This window comes from Kwoniella newhampshirensis, chromosome 7 (assembly GCF_039105145.1).
Source record: "Kwoniella newhampshirensis strain CBS 13917 chromosome 7, whole genome shotgun sequence".
Taxonomy (NCBI): Eukaryota; Fungi; Basidiomycota; class Tremellomycetes; order Tremellales; family Cryptococcaceae; genus Kwoniella; species Kwoniella newhampshirensis.
In genome coordinates this window covers 1,215,500-1,235,494 of record NC_089961.1, presented here as the reverse complement: position 1 = coordinate 1,235,494, position 19,995 = coordinate 1,215,500, and the positions used below count along the sequence as shown (strand labels likewise).

Here is a 19,995-nt window from a genome sequence, read left to right as displayed (position 1 = left end):
AATGTCCGAAAAGGTTTCGGGGCGTTGCGCTGTACCATTGAATCGTCTGCAATTTATCGTTTCGATGGTAGGATATGTCACTAGGGTATATCTTCTTTGCGGTGGTGCTGGCGCGGGGAACGGGAAGAGGGGGCGAAGGTGAACATGATTTGGATGGAAGCTTCGAAATTCCCTGTGTTGTCATCTGACATCGACGATTTATCATTCTGACACTCCTTGTCTTCTCTCAACTTGCCCTCTACACGGTACTTTCACTCGTTAATTTAAACTGTCTCTCACATGAACGACCAACGGTAGTTCAACACCTCAACCTATTCCGACCCTCTTCGATTACTAAGTACGATAAACCGACGTCTGTACACGAATCTTGACAACGTCGGATCTCCAAGCGCTACTTGCGCTAACGCTCAAATAAGCACGACGTGATGGAGGACGGAAGTTCTGTTGAAGACCTGCAAGGAATCCGCAAGCACTATGGACTGACAGATCATCAAGTCTGGGTAAGTCAGCTCGTATCTCACAACCAATAGGGTCACTCTTCGCACTTGTGCGCTGCTCTCTCCTCGAACGCTCATCACACAATCTGCACACCCTCTCAAACGCAGTTCCTGTTCAGGTGCTCAAGTTATCACCACGAGGCCAATCACTGACACCATAGTGTTCCATCTATACAGATCGCAGATGTCATATCATGTTCAGGCTCAATTGGCAGCTTGATCGTCTGCACTTTTGTGATCCTCTCCGCAGGCTGGGTATGGTCCCACCGATCATGTCGACATATCATCGATAGGGTATCGTTCAGACTACTGTTGTGTAATATGTTTTTCGAAATCTGGTATTCGAGCACTTTTTTATGCCTCTACATCACTGTGAGTGATTTCCTCTTCCTTGACCATGTCTCATTCCCCCCCCCCCCCGACTCTGCCCTGGACTTTCGATTTGGCGTAAGAAAGCCTGCAGTCATCAGGGCTTTGGGTTGAAAACTTTCCAACCTTACAAACAATGTTTCTAGCAACGCGCAGAAGTCAAATGGGACGGGGCACTTCGCCAATCGAGAAGAGTTCCAATACTGATTTCGTCTCCTTCGTTTCCACCCCAGCCGAGCTTGTACGACGTCGGAGGTATATTTGGTGCTAGAGGATGTACATCTGGAGTTTACTTCTTAGTCGGAACGATGGGCGTGTGAGTGATCTTGCTTCCATGATTTCAGCTACACCTTCGTTCGACCTCTGAACTTGCCAAGGGATATCAACGCCATACTGATGCTCTGTATGACTTCTCTAGTGCGAACTATCTCTGCACGTTCATTGCTATCAATCTCATGCTCACCATCTGCTTCGGTATAGACCCGATACAAAGGAGTAGGTTACTGGACTCTTCTCGTCTTGCTCTGTGTCTCGCAAGACCGTTTCCCCATTACCGTTTAGTCTACTTCGGACATTCGTGCGGATCCTCCGCGCTTCGTCAATGGCACAAAATTAGGCCAAGAGCAGCAGGACTGACGACCTTAATTTGATAGGACTAGAGAAATGGTATATCATTATCTCGATCTTTCTCGGATATGCTATCCCAATACCGTCGGCTGCGTTGAGACATTTCGGCTGGGATAAAGAGCTCAAAGAATGGTGAGCCCTCTCGACTCCAAACTCCAACGAGACAGTTGCAACGACAAGATTCGACTCTGACGACGCCTTTTTCTTCCTTCAGTTGGATCTCTTCAGGTGAGGCATGAGATGTGGCTGATCATCCTGCATCTGAGAGGACGAAAAGGATCGAGCAGGCGCTGACGGGTGGACGATAGACATCATCCGAAAAAGGGTTAGGGATCTGATTCTTGGAATTGTGGGTGACATCCTCAGCGTGCAAAGTATAACGGCTGAAACATTGATCGCTCTTTCAGTACCTGTGGCAGCTCCTGTCTTGCGTTGTCTCAGCTGCCTGTATCGGAGCAGTGAGTGGCGTTTGAGATGTTGGAGTGTGTCTCAGTCACTTGAAGCTCAAACTGGAGTAATACAGACCCTCGTCGTCCTGTTCAGACAAGGTCGAGCGACAGCCAGAGCCCTCATGGCAGGCAGTGATTTGAACAAGATCGTCGTCGAACCGGACCCCACATGGCCGCAGACAACTGCAGACAAGACATCGTCAGGAGATTTGGATGAGGATCTATCGCTTTCAGGTTCGGAACATGACGAAGAAGATGGGTCAGTGGGATCACCCGCGCTTGTTCCCACTCTGCGTCATCATCGTTATATCCCTTTCACATACAGTAGTGTAGCGAAAAGGATAAGGAACCATCAACATGCGAGAGAACTGAGACAGGCAAGAAGGATGTCTAGAAACTCGCTATCGGACAAGTTTCTCGGGATAGCAATGAGGATCTCATTCTACCCTCTGATGTTGATCGCCGTGAACCTCAGTATGACAAGTGAGTGCACGACTTCCATCGTCCCCTAGGTGTGTTGGCTTTGATATTTCCGGTCACTAGTATTGTCCTTTCAATGGATGACTGACTGATGAGTATCAACCGCAGTCGGCGATCTGTATGTATCTTCATCTGGAGGAGTGGTGGACAGCCGTACATACGCGTTATTCTGTTTTACCCAATTCTTGTACGGTGGGAGAGGCATGTTTTACGGTGTCGTGAGTGCTTTTAAACCTGTTTCGGGAAGGGAGGAAGGAGTGACCGTTAATTCACTCCATCATTACAGCTGGCGATTGCTGTGGACCCCTGTCTGGTTCGAGTGAGTCTAGTCCGGATTGTGACTTCTGCGCGCCAAACTGACTCGCGATACGCAGGGGATGAAGGCCGCTTGGAGGGAGCACAGGTTGGAAGAAAGCCCGGGTCTTCCGTTGACAGATGTAAAGGTGAATATTCTGGGCCCGACGACGGAAAGCGAGCTTCTTCAGCTCCGCTTGACGCACGCTGACTTGCGGATCGTCTGTTGTCAGGTACCTGCTCCTGTCTGGCCTCTCTCTCTGAGAGATTCACATCAACCCATTGCGAAAGCTGGAGGAACCTCCTCTGAAGCTGCTTGTGATCCGACTCAACGTTCGAGACTGAACTCAGCTGTATCTATCGACCTCTTTGGGGCACTGGCGGAACCTCCTACACCGTTCAATGATAACGTGAACGAACAGTTCAGTCTCGAAGTGACGATCGATCAGACATCAGCTCCGGCTCCGGCTCCGACCATCGCCCCATTGTCTCCTTCGAGCGTAGATCTCTCCAGACAGTGGACGCAGACCTTCCAGGGAGTCCCAGTCGGTGTATTACCGGAAGGGTTGACGGATGAAAGTGATTTCGCAAAGAGCCGAAGTAAACCGAGAGGCCGTTGGGGGTGGAAGGGTCTTGGAAACGGTTCTGCGAGTGTCAGATCAGAATCTCGCGTCGATGAGGCAGAAAGCAAGGGCATCCCGGTATCACGCAAAGATAGGATCGGATCGACTCCGTCTGCGCGGTCGGAAAGGGAAAGTCAGAACCCTGTGGAGTCTCAGAGACAGAGGACGAGACAGGAGAGAAGGATTGCGGCGAGGAAGATCTTCGATCAGGTCCAAGGGAGGTTATGATTCGCACGAGTATTAGCGATAAGATCCGGTATGACACTTTGGATCCACTGTATTTGTAGATTGGTTGTCCCGTTGTATGTATCGCATTGCATGGTGAGCATGAAAGAAATGGTTGGGTGGCCAGAAACAGTTGTTCGTGCAATCTTCAGGTGGATTACCTCCACCTATTGATTGAACATTGACTTGAATTCGGTTGGAAAGCGAGGGACCGATGCTTTCGGGTCGACCATGATCGTGCTCCGTTGTCTTCAGAAAGCTGACATGTTGCCTCTTCGCCTAGAAAGATTTGGAGTGACAGCGTCGTGTGTATCTCTTCAGCATGTAAGCTTCTTTTCTGAAGTATCATGTATACCGCTGATCAAAAACCCATGTCACTCTTGCAGGACCGCGGAATCGAAATCTCCTAAACCGCACCAAGGGTCATCCTCGAGATCAGACCAAGTCGACTCAGACCGTGCTTCTGGCTCTGCGGGACCGATTGAAAGCTCCATTGTGGGTATCTTGACCTCACTGTACTATGTGTCGGGCAGATCAGTATAGTATGATGACGAAGGCGCTTATCTATGTATTTCGGTTTCGGGCAGGCTTCTAGCTCATCTTCACCCCGACAGAGCGCGAGTCGAGACCGGGAAGAAGGTAGTGATGCAGAGGAGGCCAGTGACGAGGAGGAGGAGGAGGAGGAGTCTGGGCCACTGCAGAGAGTAGCGAGCTTGATCAAGTCTGGCAAAGGTGTGTGTACAGGCGAGGTGTCTCGATCATCATAGTTATGCTGACTTCACGTTTCCTCTTGTGATCACACGTTTCCCTCCGCTCTTTCCTGCTCCGACCTTTTTTTCGGACACAATCTACTCGTTCGCTTCCTCATATGACGCCCGTCCCCCCCACACACAGCCAAGAACGTTATCTTCCTTCTCGGTGCCGGTATCTCCACCTCTGCCGGGATCCCCGATTTCAGATCCCCTTCCACAGGTCTTTATCACAACTTGCAAAAACTCAATCTGCCTTTCCCAGAAGCCGTGTTCGAGCTTGGCTTCTTCAAGGAAAGACCGGAACCGTTCTGGGCTCTGGCAAAGGAGATTTATCCAGGTAAACACATTGTGGGTGTCATCTTTCAATCCCACGATATGGTCTCTCGCTTAAACTCCTACATCTTGCCTGATCCTTATCCTTATTTTGGTGCTTGCCCCTTCATCGGACTGTATCCCCATCCTATCCCATATCCAGCCCACACCCACACATTACCTCCTGCCCTTGTTCGACACCCACAAGATCCTCCGTCGCGTCTTCACCCAAAACATCGACACCCTCGAGACGCTCGCTGGTCTACCGCGAGACAGGCTCGTCGAAGCACACGGCTCGTTCGCCACTTCCCATTGTCTGAACTGTCGAAGAGAAGTGGACCGGGATGAAGTGTTGAGAGCGGGAGTGAGAAACGGTCAAGTGGTCAGATGCGATGCGAAGCGGAAAGGCAGGGTTTGTGGGGGATTGGTGAAACCCGATGTAGTCTTTTTTGGGGAGAATCTGCCAGAGAGATTCTTCAGGCTTATACCTGTGAGTATTCGATCTTTGTACCAGGACTGTGGCGGACTGCGCCAGGGGAACGGTCGGGGCTTATGATGGCCGTTGCTTCCTGTTCTCGCCATCCGTGGCAGGATCTGAGAGCCTGCGATCTCCTCATCGTCATAGGAACGTCACTACAGGTCCGACCCTTCTCGTCCCTCGTCGATCAGGTCCCTCGCACCTGTCCTCGCTTGCTGATAAATCGCGAACCGGTCGGTCCATTTGAGGACGTTCCTTACGGGACGTTTCCGACTGCCGAAGCAAGAGATCTGTATTGGGAAGGAGATGCCGACGAAGGTGTTTGGAAATTGGTACACGAACTAGGGTGGAGAGAAGAGCTGGAAGATATGATAGAGGCTGGGAAAGAGCAGATTGAAAGGAAAGAGAGGGAGCTCACAGGAGGATTCGTCGGCAGTGGGAGTGATGACCATTCGGGAGCAGCGAAGAAAGTGGAGAAGGCTTTTGAGGCTGTCAAGCAGGAAGTGGGAGAACAGGATGAGGGGGCCGAGTTGGAAGAGGCGATCAGGAAGCAGTTGACTCTGTAGATAGAGTGCGGTTGCTCCTGTTACCAAACCTTACCAGACCTCGAACCAACTTCTGTGAATTTGCCACTGGAGGGTCACTGCCGCGAGGGTCCTAACCTGGGGATTATGCTTGACATGGATAGAGCAGTGTATAACCGCATAATAAACACCAGTGTCATGGGTATAAAGCGACACCATCATCGTGGCGACCCGCTTGTCGTAAACGTAGCAGAAAAAGAAAATACAACGTCCGTAAACCTTCCTCAGCCCCCTCTCACGCACATTCCCCTGTCGTAGGCCGGCGATACCTCCCATCGTGACTCGTTGTCGACAGCGTTACAGAACCACACACTTCTTCCCTCTCATCTTCCCCAAACCACCCTTCTTCAAACTCTCTCTGACAGCCGCATCAAACACCTCTTTGACACCCCATCCTTCCTTTGCCGAACACTCCAGATACCGCTTCGCTCCTATCTCCTTCGCGATTTTCTCGCCCTCGATGGACGTTATTGGTTTCGTGCCTTGTGCAGCCATGAGTGATTGGGTTTGAGGATCCGAGCGAAGGTCGGTTTTGGTGCAAATGAGAAGGAGAGGGACGTTTTCGCAGAAGTGGGCCATTTCGGGATACCACTGCAGGAATATTGGAGTGGTTAGCAGGGTGTACGAATGCGAGGTCCGTTGCAATCCTCTGTGCTTCCGTCAAAGTCCCACAGCCCCTTCCTTGAACAGCTGTCATACTACCCCCGCCGCGGTCAGCAAGCTCACTGCCGCCACCATCGATATCACCAACGCTACGACCTGGCCCACTCTTCCATACCCGATATTCATCTCGTCGATTTGTCCAACCTCCCAGGGGCACCCAAATCTTGCAGCAGGATATTCCGCTCTTCATTCGAACATCTCAAACTCACCTTGTCCTGAACATTCAACAGACTAGGCCTGTGATTACATGCAAACACGATGAGTATGACGTCCGTATCGTTGTATGATAACGGTCTCAATCGATCGAAATCTTCTTGTCCTGCCGTATCCCAGAGGGCCAGTTCGATGATCTTGGTGGGATCTGTGGGTGACGGGATCATCGTGATGAGGTTCTCGAAGACGGTTGGGACGTATTCCTGTGAGACGGCCGGTGAGGTCGTAAGGCAAGAGACGAGAAATTCGGGCAAATCATGTTGAATGGCATATAGTCGTCAGAAGGGATATCGAATGACGGGCCGGAGAATGTATGTGTCAGATCGCCGCCACTGCTCATCTGCGTCGCTGAGAGCTGCAAATATCGACTGACCTCTGGAAATCGGTTCTCCGCATATACCGTCAACAAACATGTTTTCCCGCAACCTGAATTCGACAACGAAAGAATCAGAAATCTTCATCACATGGACCCGAACGCTCTTCGTACCCACCTCCATCTCCCACCACCACCAACTTGCGTTTGATGTCGGGTCGTCGCGTAGGTCCCGCGTTGTCATTGTATGATTGCTGGGTTTGACGAGTGAGCTCGAGCACGACTGTGAAGTGTCTCCCATGGGGAAAAGGGCAGATCTGTTGGGTATATAAGACACTCACAGACATGATGAGCTGCTCTCAGAGGCTGCTGCAGGTGTTATGATGTGATGATGTATGCGATGGTCGATGCTGATGGTTGTTTTTTCTGTACTCGTATCGTTGAGAATACACGGTTAAAGAACAAACACGTCCAAGCGGGATGACAGAAAGATGACGTGGATTTGATCGCCAATGACACGTGGGGTTATCACTCCTCGTCCCCTTGTTCTCATCTCTGCCTCCACTTAAATTTCACTTTTGTACTCGATTCTCTCCTTGTTATTCGGGTTTGCATCTTGCAAGCTGACCGTGTACAGCGCTGTCAGTCCACAGTGTGTCGCCTCTGCGCCATGTCGATGGTCCAAAGCCAGCCTTCTCCTCTTGTCACACTGGCGGAGACCGGCTTGTCCCTTCCCTTCCCAGCTTCGACCCCATCTCGCCTCCCACCGGTCTCCCCTCTCAAAGCAGAATCAGAATCAGCTCGATATCATTCTCAATCTCAATCTCGATCTCAATTCCAGTCTCCACCCGCTGCGTCATCTTCTACATCCAATCCGCCTAGACCTTCCAAATCAAAGTCGCCCTCTACGCTCCCTTCGAGATCTGAAAGAAAGTACAAATGCACTTTCGAAGGATGTGACAAGGCTTATTTCAAACCATCCCGGTTGGCCGAACATGAACTGTCCCATACTGGCGAGGTGAGCTTGCCGATTCTCAACCACCATGATCCATCAACGGTAGGCAATGCTCACGATCTCATTTAGCGTCCACATGTCTGTCCGAATTGCGGTCAGAGCTATCTCCGAGCGACGCATCTCACAGCTCATCTTCGTACCCATCTGGACCAAGGAGGACGACCATTCGCTTGTATGAGAGGAGGATGTGACAAGGCATTCTGGACTTCGTCTCACTTAGCTAGACACGAAGCCGTCCACGACAAAGCTGAGGTCTATCCCGTGAGCTATTCAGCAATGCGTACTGCGCCAGAGTAACAGCTGACAGGAGGCGGTCCGTGTTCAGTGCGAACAATGTGACCAGACGTTTGGAAAGGCTCATCTCCTCAGGGAACATATAGCAGCGACACATCTGCCTGAAGGATCGAAACCCTGGCCTTGCACGCATGAGGGATGCGGTGCCTCTTTCTCGATGAAAGCACACCTCAAAGCACATCAGAAAACGCATGATCGTGAGTCAACAAGCTCTCCGTGTCTAACGAGGATGTTCAGCTGGTTGTACTCACTTTCTTTGCGCCTTGTAGCCACACGATATACTTGTTCTCATCCTTCGCATGGAAGTGAACTTCCCTCGTTCCCCGTATGGTCCGCCCTGCAGACCCACATGCATCAAGCTCATCCTCCTACTTGTCCTCATCAAGATTGTCACGGTCGGGTGTTCAAGACTCAACAGCGATTGAGAGATCATCTCAAGGTCCATGCAGAGCAGGAGGCGGATAAGGCGAAACTGCTCAGAGAAAGAGAAGAAGGAAATGGGACGGACCAGGACTTGCCGCCTATCATCGCCGATGGGTTGATGAGAAGAAAGAAGAGAAGACAGAGTGAGACGGCGTCGGTCGAGGATGGAGGGAAGAGTCCGAAACTGAGAAGAGTGATGAGTGGTGAGGCGGGAAAAGATTGGGCTTGCGATCATTATGGATGTGGGAAGAAGTTCAAGTCGGTGAGTATGACATGGTACCATTCGATGTTGATCGGCTCTGATACTAATTGCGCATGGCTTTTGCTCTTCAGAAATTCGCCATGGAATCCCATCGACGTTCGGTCCATCTGAAACTTCGGACCCACGTCTGTCCAGTGGAAGGTTGCGGCGCTTCTTACCCCTACATGGTCAACCTGAAACGACATATAGAAACTCATTCGAGGCCCACAACGCCGACCGTACCGAAAAGGGGCGAAGGGCAGATGTTGACGGGGATGGTCAGGGAATTGAGAAGGTTTGGATGCCCTTCGTACGCGTTTGGACGTGCTCCGACAATGTCCGTCAATTCGGCTTTCGCTCAACCGTTTGAGGCGCAAGTGCAAGTGCAAGTGCCGGAAGTCAAGCAAGAACCGGGAGCAGAACAGGAAGTTCTGGTGGAACAGATGGAGCATAACGGAGAAGAAGCAAGACCGGAATGTACGATGAGGTTTTGGAGAGTTTACGATGTTCGAAGACATCTCAAAGCGGAACATGGAGTGGAGCTGGAAGATATGGAAGTGAGGAGATTACTCTTGAGTACGGGACAGACGGGAGAGTAAATCAATATATTGCATGGACATTGCTTGTTACTTGTTGCACATAATATACATAGGATATGGCAGGATGCTTGGTATACCTCAATCTCTTCCTATTCTGCGCGAGAATCATTTGCGAGGTGGGCGTAACGCTCTAGTCCATCGTCGATCCAAGGCCTGATCATCGCTCTATACTGAGCCATCGCTAGCCTTGATTCATCGTCTCGTACTCTATCTAACCAAGGTGACTTCAACGCATCCTTTGCTGATATCCGTTGCGCTGGATCAAGTCTCAGGAGCCCGTCGATGATGCTCAGCACATGGGGTGCAGACTCGCCCGTATGACTGAGATCCGGGAGCAGGGATCTTCGCGGGATGGGAATGGCAGGAGGGAAGTCGATCTTGCCTGCGTCGGGGAGTTGATGGAAAGTCTATGATATGGATGTAATGGTTAGCGAGTCATAGTAACATTCCAATGGAGGGGAACGAACAGAGCGCGACCGCCTGTGAGGCACGGTCAATAACTCACTGGCCAATTATCGTCGGTTGGCGTACCGAGTGTCTTGAATATACTAGCTGCCAGACCTAGACTTCCGAACTCACTTTCAAACAGCGGTTTTCTTTCCCCTTTGCGACCCGGCCCAGAGCGAGCGCTGATTGACTCTTCGTGCTCCAGGGGATCATGTTCGTCAGAGTGGTAGCCATCGTCGTCACCATTTATGCCGCTCGTTGAGAAGGGAGTGAAGAACTGGGATATGATCACTCCTGCACTCCATAGATCGAGAGGGATCGGATCGTAGCCCGTAGGTGAGAACAAGAGTTCAGGAGCGCGGTATGGTCTGCGCACGATTAGCATGGGGTCGTCTGTGATGTGTAGTTGGATACACTAGCATGGGGTCGTCTGTGATGTGTACTTGGATACACTGAGGATGATGTTGACACGTCGCCGAAGGAACGTGGTCATCGATGAATGAGGGATGGATGGCGATGGATGGACGACTCACCCAGTGCCTACATCACAACACATACTGCCTCTGAGCTCCTCCCAGTCCTCCTCTTCATCCTCGTTCCAAGCACGGTGATCCCAAAGTCCGTCGCGGCCATCCGACCGAGTGGTGGATTTCTCCTTGATATGACCACGCCCATAACCCATTCCGTCTTCCCCTTTCGAATTACCATAGCCATCATCATTACGGTCGGGAAGTTCGTCCATCCATACCGTGCCGAAGTCCACCAATTTCAGATCTCCCCGTACGTCCAATAAGACATTCGAGGGATTGATATCCCGATGACATATAGGTTCGGGCTCGTTAGAATGGAGAAAAGCAATAGCTGAAAGCAGTTGGAACGATAGTATCGTCGGAACCAGATCTTCACCAGAGGACGACAATCGCTCGTCGTGGGTGTCCGTGACTGAGATCGGTTTTCGTCGACTAGGGGGAGGCGGGGGGTACAGAAATGGGAACGAGGAATCTTGGAATAGCTCGGTTAGGGTCATCACAAATAGAGGTAGATATAATCGATGTTCGATACGTCGGTCGTCGTATACGTATTCCAACAGCTTGACAATCTGATATTTCCGACATTGAAGTCAGCTAACGAGTGTATGATCTCTCCTTCGACACCGTGAATGGATACCCCTGTTGACGAGCTGGACCAACCCACATTCTCATGTTTGATCCTACCCAGAATCTCCACCTCCCTCTTCACGTTATGCGGCTTACTCCCCCTCGTCTTCCCATTCCGGGGAGCATGTACGACTTTGATGCCCCTCCATCGTGGTATACCTCCTGCATGGTCTATCGCTGTATCATCGTCTCTAACGGTATTGACGCCTTCGCTTGAGGGTGAATATCGAGAAGGGCAATGGTACGCGAATAGAGTAGCTCGACGACCTTCCCTCGTACTCAACTCAGCTTCCGGACCTCAATTGCCTGACGGACTGTCTGGCTGGAAATGTTGGATACACGTATGATCAACTCACCGTGAGCCATTGGTAATGCTATTGTTGACATTCTTGGCTGGCTGCTTTCACTTTGGACATCGCGAACGTTGTACAGCAAAGATGTCGGGTTGGCTAAGCAATCGCGTTTTGGATTCATCACTGGACGACCGAAGTGGAGGGGGTCCACTTTCCATCCCAATATATCCCTTCGGTAGACATCAAGCACACATACATCTCCTTTATGTGAAAATTTATGCACTATCTAATACAGAGATACCAACAAGGTCTTCTACATTATATCTGATGCGACATGCTCTGCCTGCCTGTCGATTCTTCCGATAATTCACCTGACCTTTTGCCACCACAACCTATCCCTGCCGACTCAACCCTTTGAAATTCCCAACACTCCCACTCGGACTCAGACTCATAGGCCTTAGACCTTTCCCAGTCTTCCCACCACTTTCGTCCCCTTGATTTGCCTGCTGACTCGCTCTGAAGCTTGCCACTCTACTCCCAAAGAAGCTCCCAATGCCTGTCCCGATGCCTCCCAATGTCGCTTTGATATCCGCTATTTGGGGGGCATTCGCTGCGATACTTGCCGCTGTAGACGTTGGGATACCTTGTCTGGAATGGCTCGAAATCGGTGGAGAAACAGAGGGGTAGCCATCGGTAGGAAGTGGGGCGGAGTCTCTGGCCCGAGTCTGCTCTTCACGCTCTCGAAGACGCGTTGAAACTTCTGACCGGACTCCGTCAAACGCTCTGAAAAGTGATGATGACCCCGCTGCAAATGCTGATGACAACGCCTCTTTTGTCGGACCAAGTTGTTGATCAAGGTGTAAGTCGTGGAAGCCCTCTGTGGTGGCACAGGTGGTGACACAAGTGGTCAGAACGCCCCTCAGACGAAGAGAACATACTACTCACCCGCTAATCTCAAGCCAAGATCTGACACCGCATTCGCTTTGCCTTCACAGGGATGCCTATACAACGCAGAACCATTGGCACACCGGTACGATGATCACAAAGGACGGTTGGTACTCACCTGGGTTCGCAGATGTCGAACAGTACCGGATCCGTACACCCATTCCAAGTCTCATACGCTGGTGTCGTCTTGAAACCGCTCACCCACTGTTCAGAGAACGGTAGCAGGATGTTACCGCTAGCCGCTTCACCTAAAGTCAACATCAACGAACATCACAGCTTGTGCAGCGAGACCGTACCTTGTCCTATGATGGAGATGTCCGCAGCTTTTCCCTTTGACAGAAAGTCCGCGTACTTGATCGAAGACAGGGCAGCACATATGTACTCTTCGAAGCGGGCTCTGAGGTCGTCGTCACTCCCTCTAAATCTAGCAGGACGTCAGGGGAAAGCTCCGTGGGATGGAGACAATTTTACACATACGAAGGCGATTCTCCTTCGGGCTGAGTGACAGCATACGCGGTGTCAGCTGCTGGTCCATCGTTGTGTCAAGCCCAATAGCTTACTCACTGTCTCATATGTCTCCTCCACCGTCCGTACTACCTCGTCCATCCATCTCCGATCTGCGGGAGTCAAAGAGACCATTCTTTCCACTTTGGAATCTGCGAATTCGAATACGTTCGTGTCGATCTGCATCGCAGCACTTGTCAGCCAGCCGCAACAAGTAGTCGACACGGCGATGACTCACGTTCACTAGTAAATCATACTTGCAATCCTTCTGCTGTGTCACAATCTGGTTTGTCGTACCCACCAGCCAGCTTTTGGCCTGTAGTAGGTCCATCTGTTGCAAGGGCATATATGGTTGAAAGAAAGCGTCCTTCCCAAAGACGTTAAGAGCTGCATCCTTCTCGTCAGTCATGTAAGTCGGGATCTGCATTCCAGTGAAATGCTCACGTAAACCCATATATCGCAGCAAGCTACTACGATCACTTGTCCGTAATGATGTTGGTCGAATACGAGCAGCTCGACGATCCAGGTCCGGCGATCCACAGTCCCGTAAACTCATCAAGAGTCCTGCGCACGGTGTCAGCGCTTGATCCCTAGGATGAGATGTATTGACGGACCAGGTATGAGAGAGACCAGGGAATACTGATATGTGCACAGTTTCTCGACAGGATAGCCAAAGAGCATGACCTGTCAAGCGAATCAGTTCGCGTTCCGCGATGGCTAAGAAAAGACAACTGACCCTCTTCTGCAGCATCAACATTTTGAGCAGAACCAAGGTGCGATGTCTGAATTTGTGGACCAGTTCTCGCAAGCTTGTTCCTGTTATATCATGTCAGCTGAGTCACCACCTGCTGCTGGAGGGAGTTACCCATATAGATGGCCCCTTCTCCACTTTTCCCTTCTAGACTCGACTCTAAGCTGGTGTAGAAGTCTTCGAGAATGTCGGTTTGGGTAAAGTCTCTGCACGTTCGGTCAGCAACGAGCCTCTGGTCATCAGAGTCTCTGAGCAAGCTCACCTTTGAGCAAAGTAGGCTCGGGTGACTACGCCTAGTCGATCGCTGTGTAATAAGTTGCTGATCAGTCCTGATATTTGAACTTCGGTCTTTTCACAGGACCAATGACTGACCGTATAGGACCCTAAAGACGTTATGTAAATTTTCTGCGCGACTAAGGGCTAGACAGAATCAAGGTTCGCTCACAAATACTGGCTGGCTAGCAATGACAATGACCGCCTTCTGCACCGTACTCCTAGTGACATCGCTAGGTCTCCTGACGAGCTGTGAAGAGGCTAGTTGGCGATTACACCTGTGACGATAAACATACATATTGTCAGCCTTTTGGTCATGCTGCGATTATAAGTGTATACCTACGATATACCGAAAAGGGTGGTCGATAATGGGACGTTTGTGGGTATTTGCAATCCAGAAGGAGAGTAGGTGCAGTGCTGTGAAGCATGAAGTCAGCTATGCGATCTCAATAAGGAGTACGAATTGAAGAGCTCACAAAATACGAGTAGTCCTCTTCGCTCTGTGTCCATGATCAAGTCAGCATTCGTCGCAGCGCTAGCCTCTCACCGGCGTATATAGAGTCACTGACCAAATGAGCCCCGTCTGGTAAGGCTAGAAAGGGTAACAATCTCGATAAACTTTCGTCGTCTGAAATAGCAGCTTGCAGTGAGGGAGGATAGGCGAATTCGACTGTTGGACCGATCTGAACATACGTCCAAAGGTCAGTGAGCAGTCTCATATTTGTCTCCAAGTTCGTTACATCCTTCTGGTTTGACTAGACGGTACGTACCAGATGATTGAAATCCACCACAGCGACACCCAGCACTAACGGCGTTGATCCACTCCCCAGAGTCCCTGTAGCAGTAGTAGCTGTGGTCGTGCTTGACATGGTAGGCGAGGAAGACATAGTAGGTTTGGATGACCGTTTGGTCGATGATCCAGATAGGGAAGGTGTGCTGAACCGCGAGGAAGATGAGATGGATGTCGTTGATGCTCGCCAAGGATCTACAGTAGGCTCAGGGGCAGCAAGATCGTCGTCCAGGTCCACGGTGTCCATGTTCTCTGCATCGGGGTCGGAAGGAGCAGAAAGACCAAAGAGAGGAGAGGAGGTACGTCTGTGATCTGCCGAAGGGGAGTAAGGGGATGTCATAGTTGTGATTGACAGTGTCGAGAGCTGAAAAGGAAGTAGGTGATGTGTTGTTCAGATGCAAATGTAACGCGTCTTTTTTGTCTTGGTGTCCATGACGCACAGAACCAAATGAAAATATCCGAACGGGGACAAAAATCCACCCTCCCTAGGTGCTGATCATCCCTCTTCTTGCCCAATGATATATTCATGCGTCCTTTGTATGGCTCTCGATGGCCAGCGAAAGGGCGCTTGCAGAGAAGTGAACCATCCATGCAATAATGTATGTAATCCGAAGATCGCGCTTCCCCTCATCTTCCCCCCGTTGGTCCTGACCCAGTTCCAGGTGTAGCAGCTTCAGCAGCAGCAGCAGCGTCTCCAGCTCCAGCAGCAGCCCCACCCCCACCCCCTGTCGCCGCTTCTCTCTCAGCTTTTATTCTCTCCAAAGCTCGGTAGACCTTTGATTGAAGGTAGAATGAATGTGTAGGGACTTTGCTGGCTTTTTTGCCGGCTTGTTGTTTGCCGGCTTGTTTGGCCGCAGCGGCGACCGGTTCAGCTGATGGAGGTGGAGGACTGTTGGCGGCGAAGATCGTTTCGTAGTGCTACATTGAGCAGAGCAGTCAGCTTGTGGTGCTTCTCAGAATTATTCACTCCAGGACGGACGAGAGCGAAGACTGGGACAAGGCGTGAAGGATGACTCAAAAGATGGTTGAAACAGGACCCGTAGCTATGACGGAAGTCTCGAGAGCCCAACTCACCTTTTGAATCACATCCATTGGCTCGTCCTTCTTCACGTTCAGTATCATATGCGCCTCGTCCAGACTCATACCCAGTTGACTGGTCACCTTGTTCTTGGATGAGCCAGCTCCGCCTGATCCTGAATCGGCCACTCCCTCGGGTTTGTGCTTGAAATCTGTAGGCAGCTGTCAGCCTTGCTCCAGTGAATTGCGGCCATTGCCTCCATGCTCTATCAATGAGGTTTGCCCCTCACTTCTATTCCGTCCAAGAAACCTTCACTAGACGGCACGACCACCACAAAGTTGGCCGAAATACCCATACGTCCTTGTAGGGCGATGATGAACGAAGCTCAGACTCATACTCACTTCTAACAGCTTGTGATCCGGCGGCAGCCGTTGCTTTCCCCAGCACCTTAATCCCCGTGACCACGAGCTCTGCGATGACTCTCGGCGCCGACTGCAAGTCCAGATATCATTGTTAGATGAGGTCGGCATTCGTCAGATCCATCCAAAGGGAAGACCTACCATACTGTCTTGAGAAAGCAGTGGTCTTTTAACTGTTTGATATCAGTTCCTGATCGTTGTACTCAGTTCCGAGCTCTGTACTGCCGTCTTCTGCTGCTCGTCGTATAGGTATTGTCGCTGTCAATGGATGAAGTCTCTGCTGCTCCATCTGATCAAGTGCAAGTCCAAATCGTCGAAATATACTTTGCCGTCGTCCGAAATCTCCAGGCCGCGCATCGCCTAAGTGGGTGGAAGCTATAAGTGGCTTTTCACGATACAACCAAGAGGACGCTTCACTTCGTCTATACACAAATATGCATGCATCCAGGCAGTCTGACCTTCAAGCATTCAGCCTCGGAAATGCAGCCGAATGGCTAGCTATAGCGCCTTGAAAAGCATGAGGATGAAAAGAGACAAAATTACTGAGTTTAACGGTTTATCTTCTGCGGCTACCGACAACTGCCACTGAAACAAAAAAACAAAAAAAATAAAGGAGGTGGTCATGGAAGGAGAGAATGGCGGGAGCGAACAACTCCACTAGACAACAGGTCGCACACAGTCCTATCATCGATCAGTAGCGAAGAGCGCGGCCAGAGTACTTATTCGTCCATCTTAGTGATTTGACAGTACAGTGATAACGGGGATGATATACCTACGATACTACTAGCAAGTTTACAACTCTGCCACTTTCAACCCGCACCATTCACTCTACGAAATGTTAGCTCTGATACAGACATCTTTCGCCCACTTCCTACATGACATGGGGTACTTCAAGATGCGAGGAAACGCGACGCATGCATGTCGGGGCTGGGTCAATAGTGTTGCCTGCAAACCTGGACACGACGTTTTTGCTCGCTTCATTCCGTGCCCTACTCTCAGTTAAAGTCACGAACTGTTGTGAAGCTCAAGCCAATATAATATTTGCAGGAGTTGCTTTTTTCGACAGTCCTGTCCGTGTGGCCTAATGGTCAAGGCGCCTGCCTTCTATGTGTATGCATAGGGAGCAACTCCAGCAGGAGATTGCGGGTTCGAGTCCCACCATGGACTGAAGTAATTCTTTTTGAACACATCGACTAAATGGAGTGTCTCTTTTGAATACTTCCGACTTCTTTTTCCCCTGACTGGTTGGTCCTATTGAAATGAGGAGAACCTCACTGCCAGCTTAATGCAAGCTGGTTAATGTTCATCCTTGATTTACAAGTTCGCTATGCTATTCAAAGCCTTTTTCGGACGCAGCAAACGCTTTCATAGTATTTACACTTCAGATGTTGTAATCTACACGTGTGCGTCAAAATCGCACCTATCTGATGTGCCGGATCGTACGGATCTGGAACTGCTTCCCAAGTAACCTGACTTATCTGGATGCCGCCTTGGTCCACATGTCTCGCTGGACGGCGCAACTAATTCTCCACATCAAAACATGCGTGAGATCAGCAGACTGTCACCTTGTCAACAGTGGACTAACCTCGATCATATCTGCGACACAGCCATATTTGGCACTTTCGGAGAAAAGAAAGCTCTGAGAAAGGTATGAGATTGTGTGAAGGTTGGAAGATACTTGATAGCAACCTGATACAGCAGACCGTGCGTTTCGCCAACAAGTCAGGAGACACATATACCTTGTCATGCTCGTGTGGCCTAATCGCTGTACCTGTATAGCGCCACACCGAACGTTGCTTCCTTCCTAAGGATTACTCCACTTGCGCTGCTACCAGCTCGACGAAATTCTTTCTTCTTGCGTTCCACCTCCTGAGGGCTTGTGAGCATAAGACACTTGGATCATGCATGGTACGTGAACTGAAGCTTATACGGTGTAAATACGAACAGACACTTGTTCGAGGCTTGATTGGATTTGCCACTTCATGCATCCACGTGGCCTTCCAAGGCACGATCAGCGCCCAACTTCGCGATCGATAACCAGTTCTAGAATCCGACCATGATCCAGCGATCACTATTTATACACTCTTGCTGCCATTGCACAACTTGGACGTGAAGGTGGGGATAGAATCCCAGCAAAGATGGTCAGAATATCGATCCCGACTCTCCCGCCCGCTCCGCTATTACCACCTTCAGCTCTCACCCTCCTCTCACCGACACTGGCAGCTTCTCATCTCGCTGCTTTCCTCGATAAAGGCAAGGGGAAGACGGTCATCCTGACAGGTGCGGGAGTGAGTGTGGATAGTGGGATAAGAGCGTATAGAGGCGAGAAGGGGACCTATAGTAATCCGAATTATAAGTGAGTGCAAGATGGTATCCTTCTTTGACAGCTGCGCTGATTCGTTGGACATGATGACAGACCGATCTTGTATCATGAGTTGGTGGAAGACAGTCCTAGAGGGGAACTGTTTAGGTGTGTTAGCGTTTGAATACTGACAAACAAAGTAAACCAGCTGATGTACTTTCCAGACGGCGATGTATGTGATCCTGGCCATTCATAACGGAGTGTGTTGCTGACGTGACTCCGAGATCAGACTGGGCTAGATCATTCCTTGGTGTAAGTGATGAGTCCTGATGTCTCGTTGTTGCAGAGCGACAAGCTGACACTATAGCGATCTCTTCAGTACCCACCGGTGCGAGACGCCTTACCGAATCCTACACATATATACATAGCTGCATTGCAACACCTTGGTCTTGCCCCGAATCTCATCACACAGAATGTGAGTCGTTTCTAACGCCGAGAATGTGTCGCTGACGTCGACTTTCACGCAGGTCGACAACCTCCACCCCAAGGCACTCTCACTCTTATCGTCCCATGGAGCTCCCGCCTCGACCAAATCACGTATACTCGAACTTCACGGGACATTAGCAAAAGTGCATTGTCTAAAACATCGTCACGAGCAGACGAGAGACAGTTATCAAGCTGAAATCTCCAGACTCAATCCTATCTGGGATCACGAGGCCAAAGAAGCAGAACGGACAGGAAGGTGAGCATCCAGATGCGTTCAGTCTGGTGTTCTTGTCGGGCGAAGCGCGATGATTTCGGACGTTGGCTAATGTGCGAATCATGTCCAGACGTCCACGTACCAATCCCGATGGTGATGTAGAGCTGCACGGAGTGGATTACAACTCTTTCAGCGTACCTTTGTGTCGGATATGCAAAGCTGAGAACAAAGAGGAGACGACAATAGTGAGCCACCACTTCACATAGTTTGTCAGACACGATGACTGACCTGCTTGTTGGGCACTCAGGTGAAGCCGAATGTCGTATTCTTTGTGAGGAATGCTCCGCCGGACGGACGTCTGATATTCAGTGCTAATCGATTTCCAGGGTGAGACTATACCGCCTTCCGTGCGAGACGAGTCGTAAGTATATAGGATCTCCTGCCATTCCGACCTATGGAAGAAAGGGTACTGATTGTATCGTGGATCGTAGACTCGACCTCATCACCAACTCTTCCTCACTGCTAATTGTTGGAACTTCCCTTGCGACCTACTCGGCTTTCCGACTTGTCAAACTCGCTTCAGAGCAAGGGAAACCAGTACTCATGATATCGACGGGACCTTCTCGAGCAGACGGCTTGAAAGGGCTAGAGAAGATGGATAGGGTTGCAGGTCCGATTTTGGGCAAATACCTGGACGAAGTTGTGAAGTGAGTTTGGCGTAGCTGATCGATAGGGTGCTTCTCTGATCAGAGGACTCAACCTTCATCGATTATTGCTTGAGCGTAGTAAGCTGATGCTGATGTTTCGTTTCGTGTTAGGACGAACTCTGGTCCAGACATTGACGCCGTGAAGAAGTATCTGCATACTGGGGTGATGAAACGACCACCAGAGATCGAGGGTCCTAGGGCTGAGGGATAGAAGCCCGTCCGTATACAAGGAATGGGT

General features: G+C 50.4%; 8 protein-coding genes and 1 non-coding gene across 9 annotated transcripts; 5 read left to right on the top strand and 4 right to left on the bottom strand.

Annotated features, from left to right (window-relative positions):
* Window positions 1–425: 425 nt before the first annotated feature.
* IAR55_004162 (uncharacterized protein) lies at window positions 426–3,567 on the top strand (the record flags this gene model as incomplete). Its single annotated transcript, XM_066947262.1, has 13 exons — window positions 426–500; window positions 675–869; window positions 1,100–1,182; window positions 1,285–1,361; window positions 1,520–1,625; window positions 1,708–1,721; window positions 1,802–1,842; window positions 1,901–1,951; window positions 2,017–2,425; window positions 2,531–2,640; window positions 2,709–2,741; window positions 2,797–2,865; window positions 2,950–3,567. 13 exons carry the CDS (start codon window positions 426–428, stop codon window positions 3,565–3,567), a joined length of 1,881 nt encoding a protein of 626 aa, XP_066802641.1.
* Window positions 3,568–3,795: 228 nt separating this feature from the next.
* Window positions 3,796–5,672, top strand: IAR55_004161 (uncharacterized protein; the record flags this gene model as incomplete). Its single annotated transcript, XM_066947261.1, has 6 exons — window positions 3,796–3,869; window positions 3,951–4,059; window positions 4,179–4,296; window positions 4,459–4,664; window positions 4,792–5,118; window positions 5,220–5,672. The coding sequence occupies 6 exons, from the start codon at window positions 3,796–3,798 to the stop codon at window positions 5,670–5,672; spliced, it is 1,287 nt and encodes a 428-aa protein (XP_066802640.1).
* Window positions 5,673–5,987: 315 nt separating this feature from the next.
* IAR55_004160 (uncharacterized protein) lies at window positions 5,988–7,226 on the bottom strand (the record flags this gene model as incomplete). Its single annotated transcript, XM_066947260.1, has 4 exons — window positions 5,988–6,281; window positions 6,563–6,769; window positions 6,940–6,992; window positions 7,058–7,226. 4 exons carry the CDS (start codon window positions 7,224–7,226, stop codon window positions 5,988–5,990), a joined length of 723 nt encoding a protein of 240 aa, XP_066802639.1.
* Window positions 7,227–7,555: 329 nt separating this feature from the next.
* On the top strand, window positions 7,556–9,451 carry IAR55_004159 (uncharacterized protein; the record flags this gene model as incomplete). Its single annotated transcript, XM_066947259.1, has 5 exons — window positions 7,556–7,897; window positions 7,964–8,155; window positions 8,220–8,385; window positions 8,458–8,873; window positions 8,945–9,451. 5 exons carry the CDS (start codon window positions 7,556–7,558, stop codon window positions 9,449–9,451), a joined length of 1,623 nt encoding a protein of 540 aa, XP_066802638.1.
* Window positions 9,452–9,540: 89 nt separating this feature from the next.
* On the bottom strand, window positions 9,541–11,442 carry IAR55_004158 (uncharacterized protein; the record flags this gene model as incomplete). The annotated part of the gene is made up of 5 exons (XM_066947258.1): window positions 9,541–9,858; window positions 9,957–10,266; window positions 10,432–10,997; window positions 11,093–11,343; window positions 11,412–11,442. 5 exons carry the CDS (start codon window positions 11,440–11,442, stop codon window positions 9,541–9,543), a joined length of 1,476 nt encoding a protein of 491 aa, XP_066802637.1.
* Window positions 11,443–11,740: 298 nt separating this feature from the next.
* On the bottom strand, window positions 11,741–14,951 carry IAR55_004157 (uncharacterized protein; the record flags this gene model as incomplete). Its single annotated transcript, XM_066947257.1, has 18 exons — window positions 11,741–12,225; window positions 12,294–12,349; window positions 12,412–12,541; window positions 12,590–12,717; window positions 12,771–12,790; window positions 12,858–12,977; window positions 13,036–13,184; window positions 13,242–13,361; window positions 13,412–13,481; window positions 13,534–13,613; window positions 13,663–13,754; window positions 13,811–13,852; window positions 13,921–13,931; window positions 13,994–14,099; window positions 14,165–14,238; window positions 14,298–14,321; window positions 14,391–14,504; window positions 14,592–14,951. The coding sequence occupies 18 exons, from the start codon at window positions 14,949–14,951 to the stop codon at window positions 11,741–11,743; spliced, it is 2,181 nt and encodes a 726-aa protein (XP_066802636.1).
* Window positions 14,952–15,238: 287 nt separating this feature from the next.
* IAR55_004156 (uncharacterized protein) lies at window positions 15,239–16,192 on the bottom strand (the record flags this gene model as incomplete). The annotated part of the gene is made up of 4 exons (XM_066947256.1): window positions 15,239–15,529; window positions 15,686–15,840; window positions 16,031–16,121; window positions 16,190–16,192. 4 exons carry the CDS (start codon window positions 16,190–16,192, stop codon window positions 15,239–15,241), a joined length of 540 nt encoding a protein of 179 aa, XP_066802635.1.
* A 926-nt stretch (window positions 16,193–17,118) lies between these two features.
* IAR55_004155 lies at window positions 17,119–17,215 on the top strand. Its single transcript has one exon. It is a non-coding gene; the product is annotated as a tRNA-Arg (tRNA).
* Window positions 17,216–18,186: 971 nt separating this feature from the next.
* IAR55_004154 (uncharacterized protein) lies at window positions 18,187–19,968 on the top strand (the record flags this gene model as incomplete). The annotated part of the gene is made up of 11 exons (XM_066947255.1): window positions 18,187–18,404; window positions 18,465–18,518; window positions 18,575–18,582; window positions 18,640–18,662; window positions 18,730–18,825; window positions 18,878–19,092; window positions 19,181–19,295; window positions 19,358–19,381; window positions 19,437–19,471; window positions 19,542–19,757; window positions 19,869–19,968. 11 exons carry the CDS (start codon window positions 18,187–18,189, stop codon window positions 19,966–19,968), a joined length of 1,104 nt encoding a protein of 367 aa, XP_066802634.1.
* Window positions 19,969–19,995: the final 27 nt, after the last annotated feature.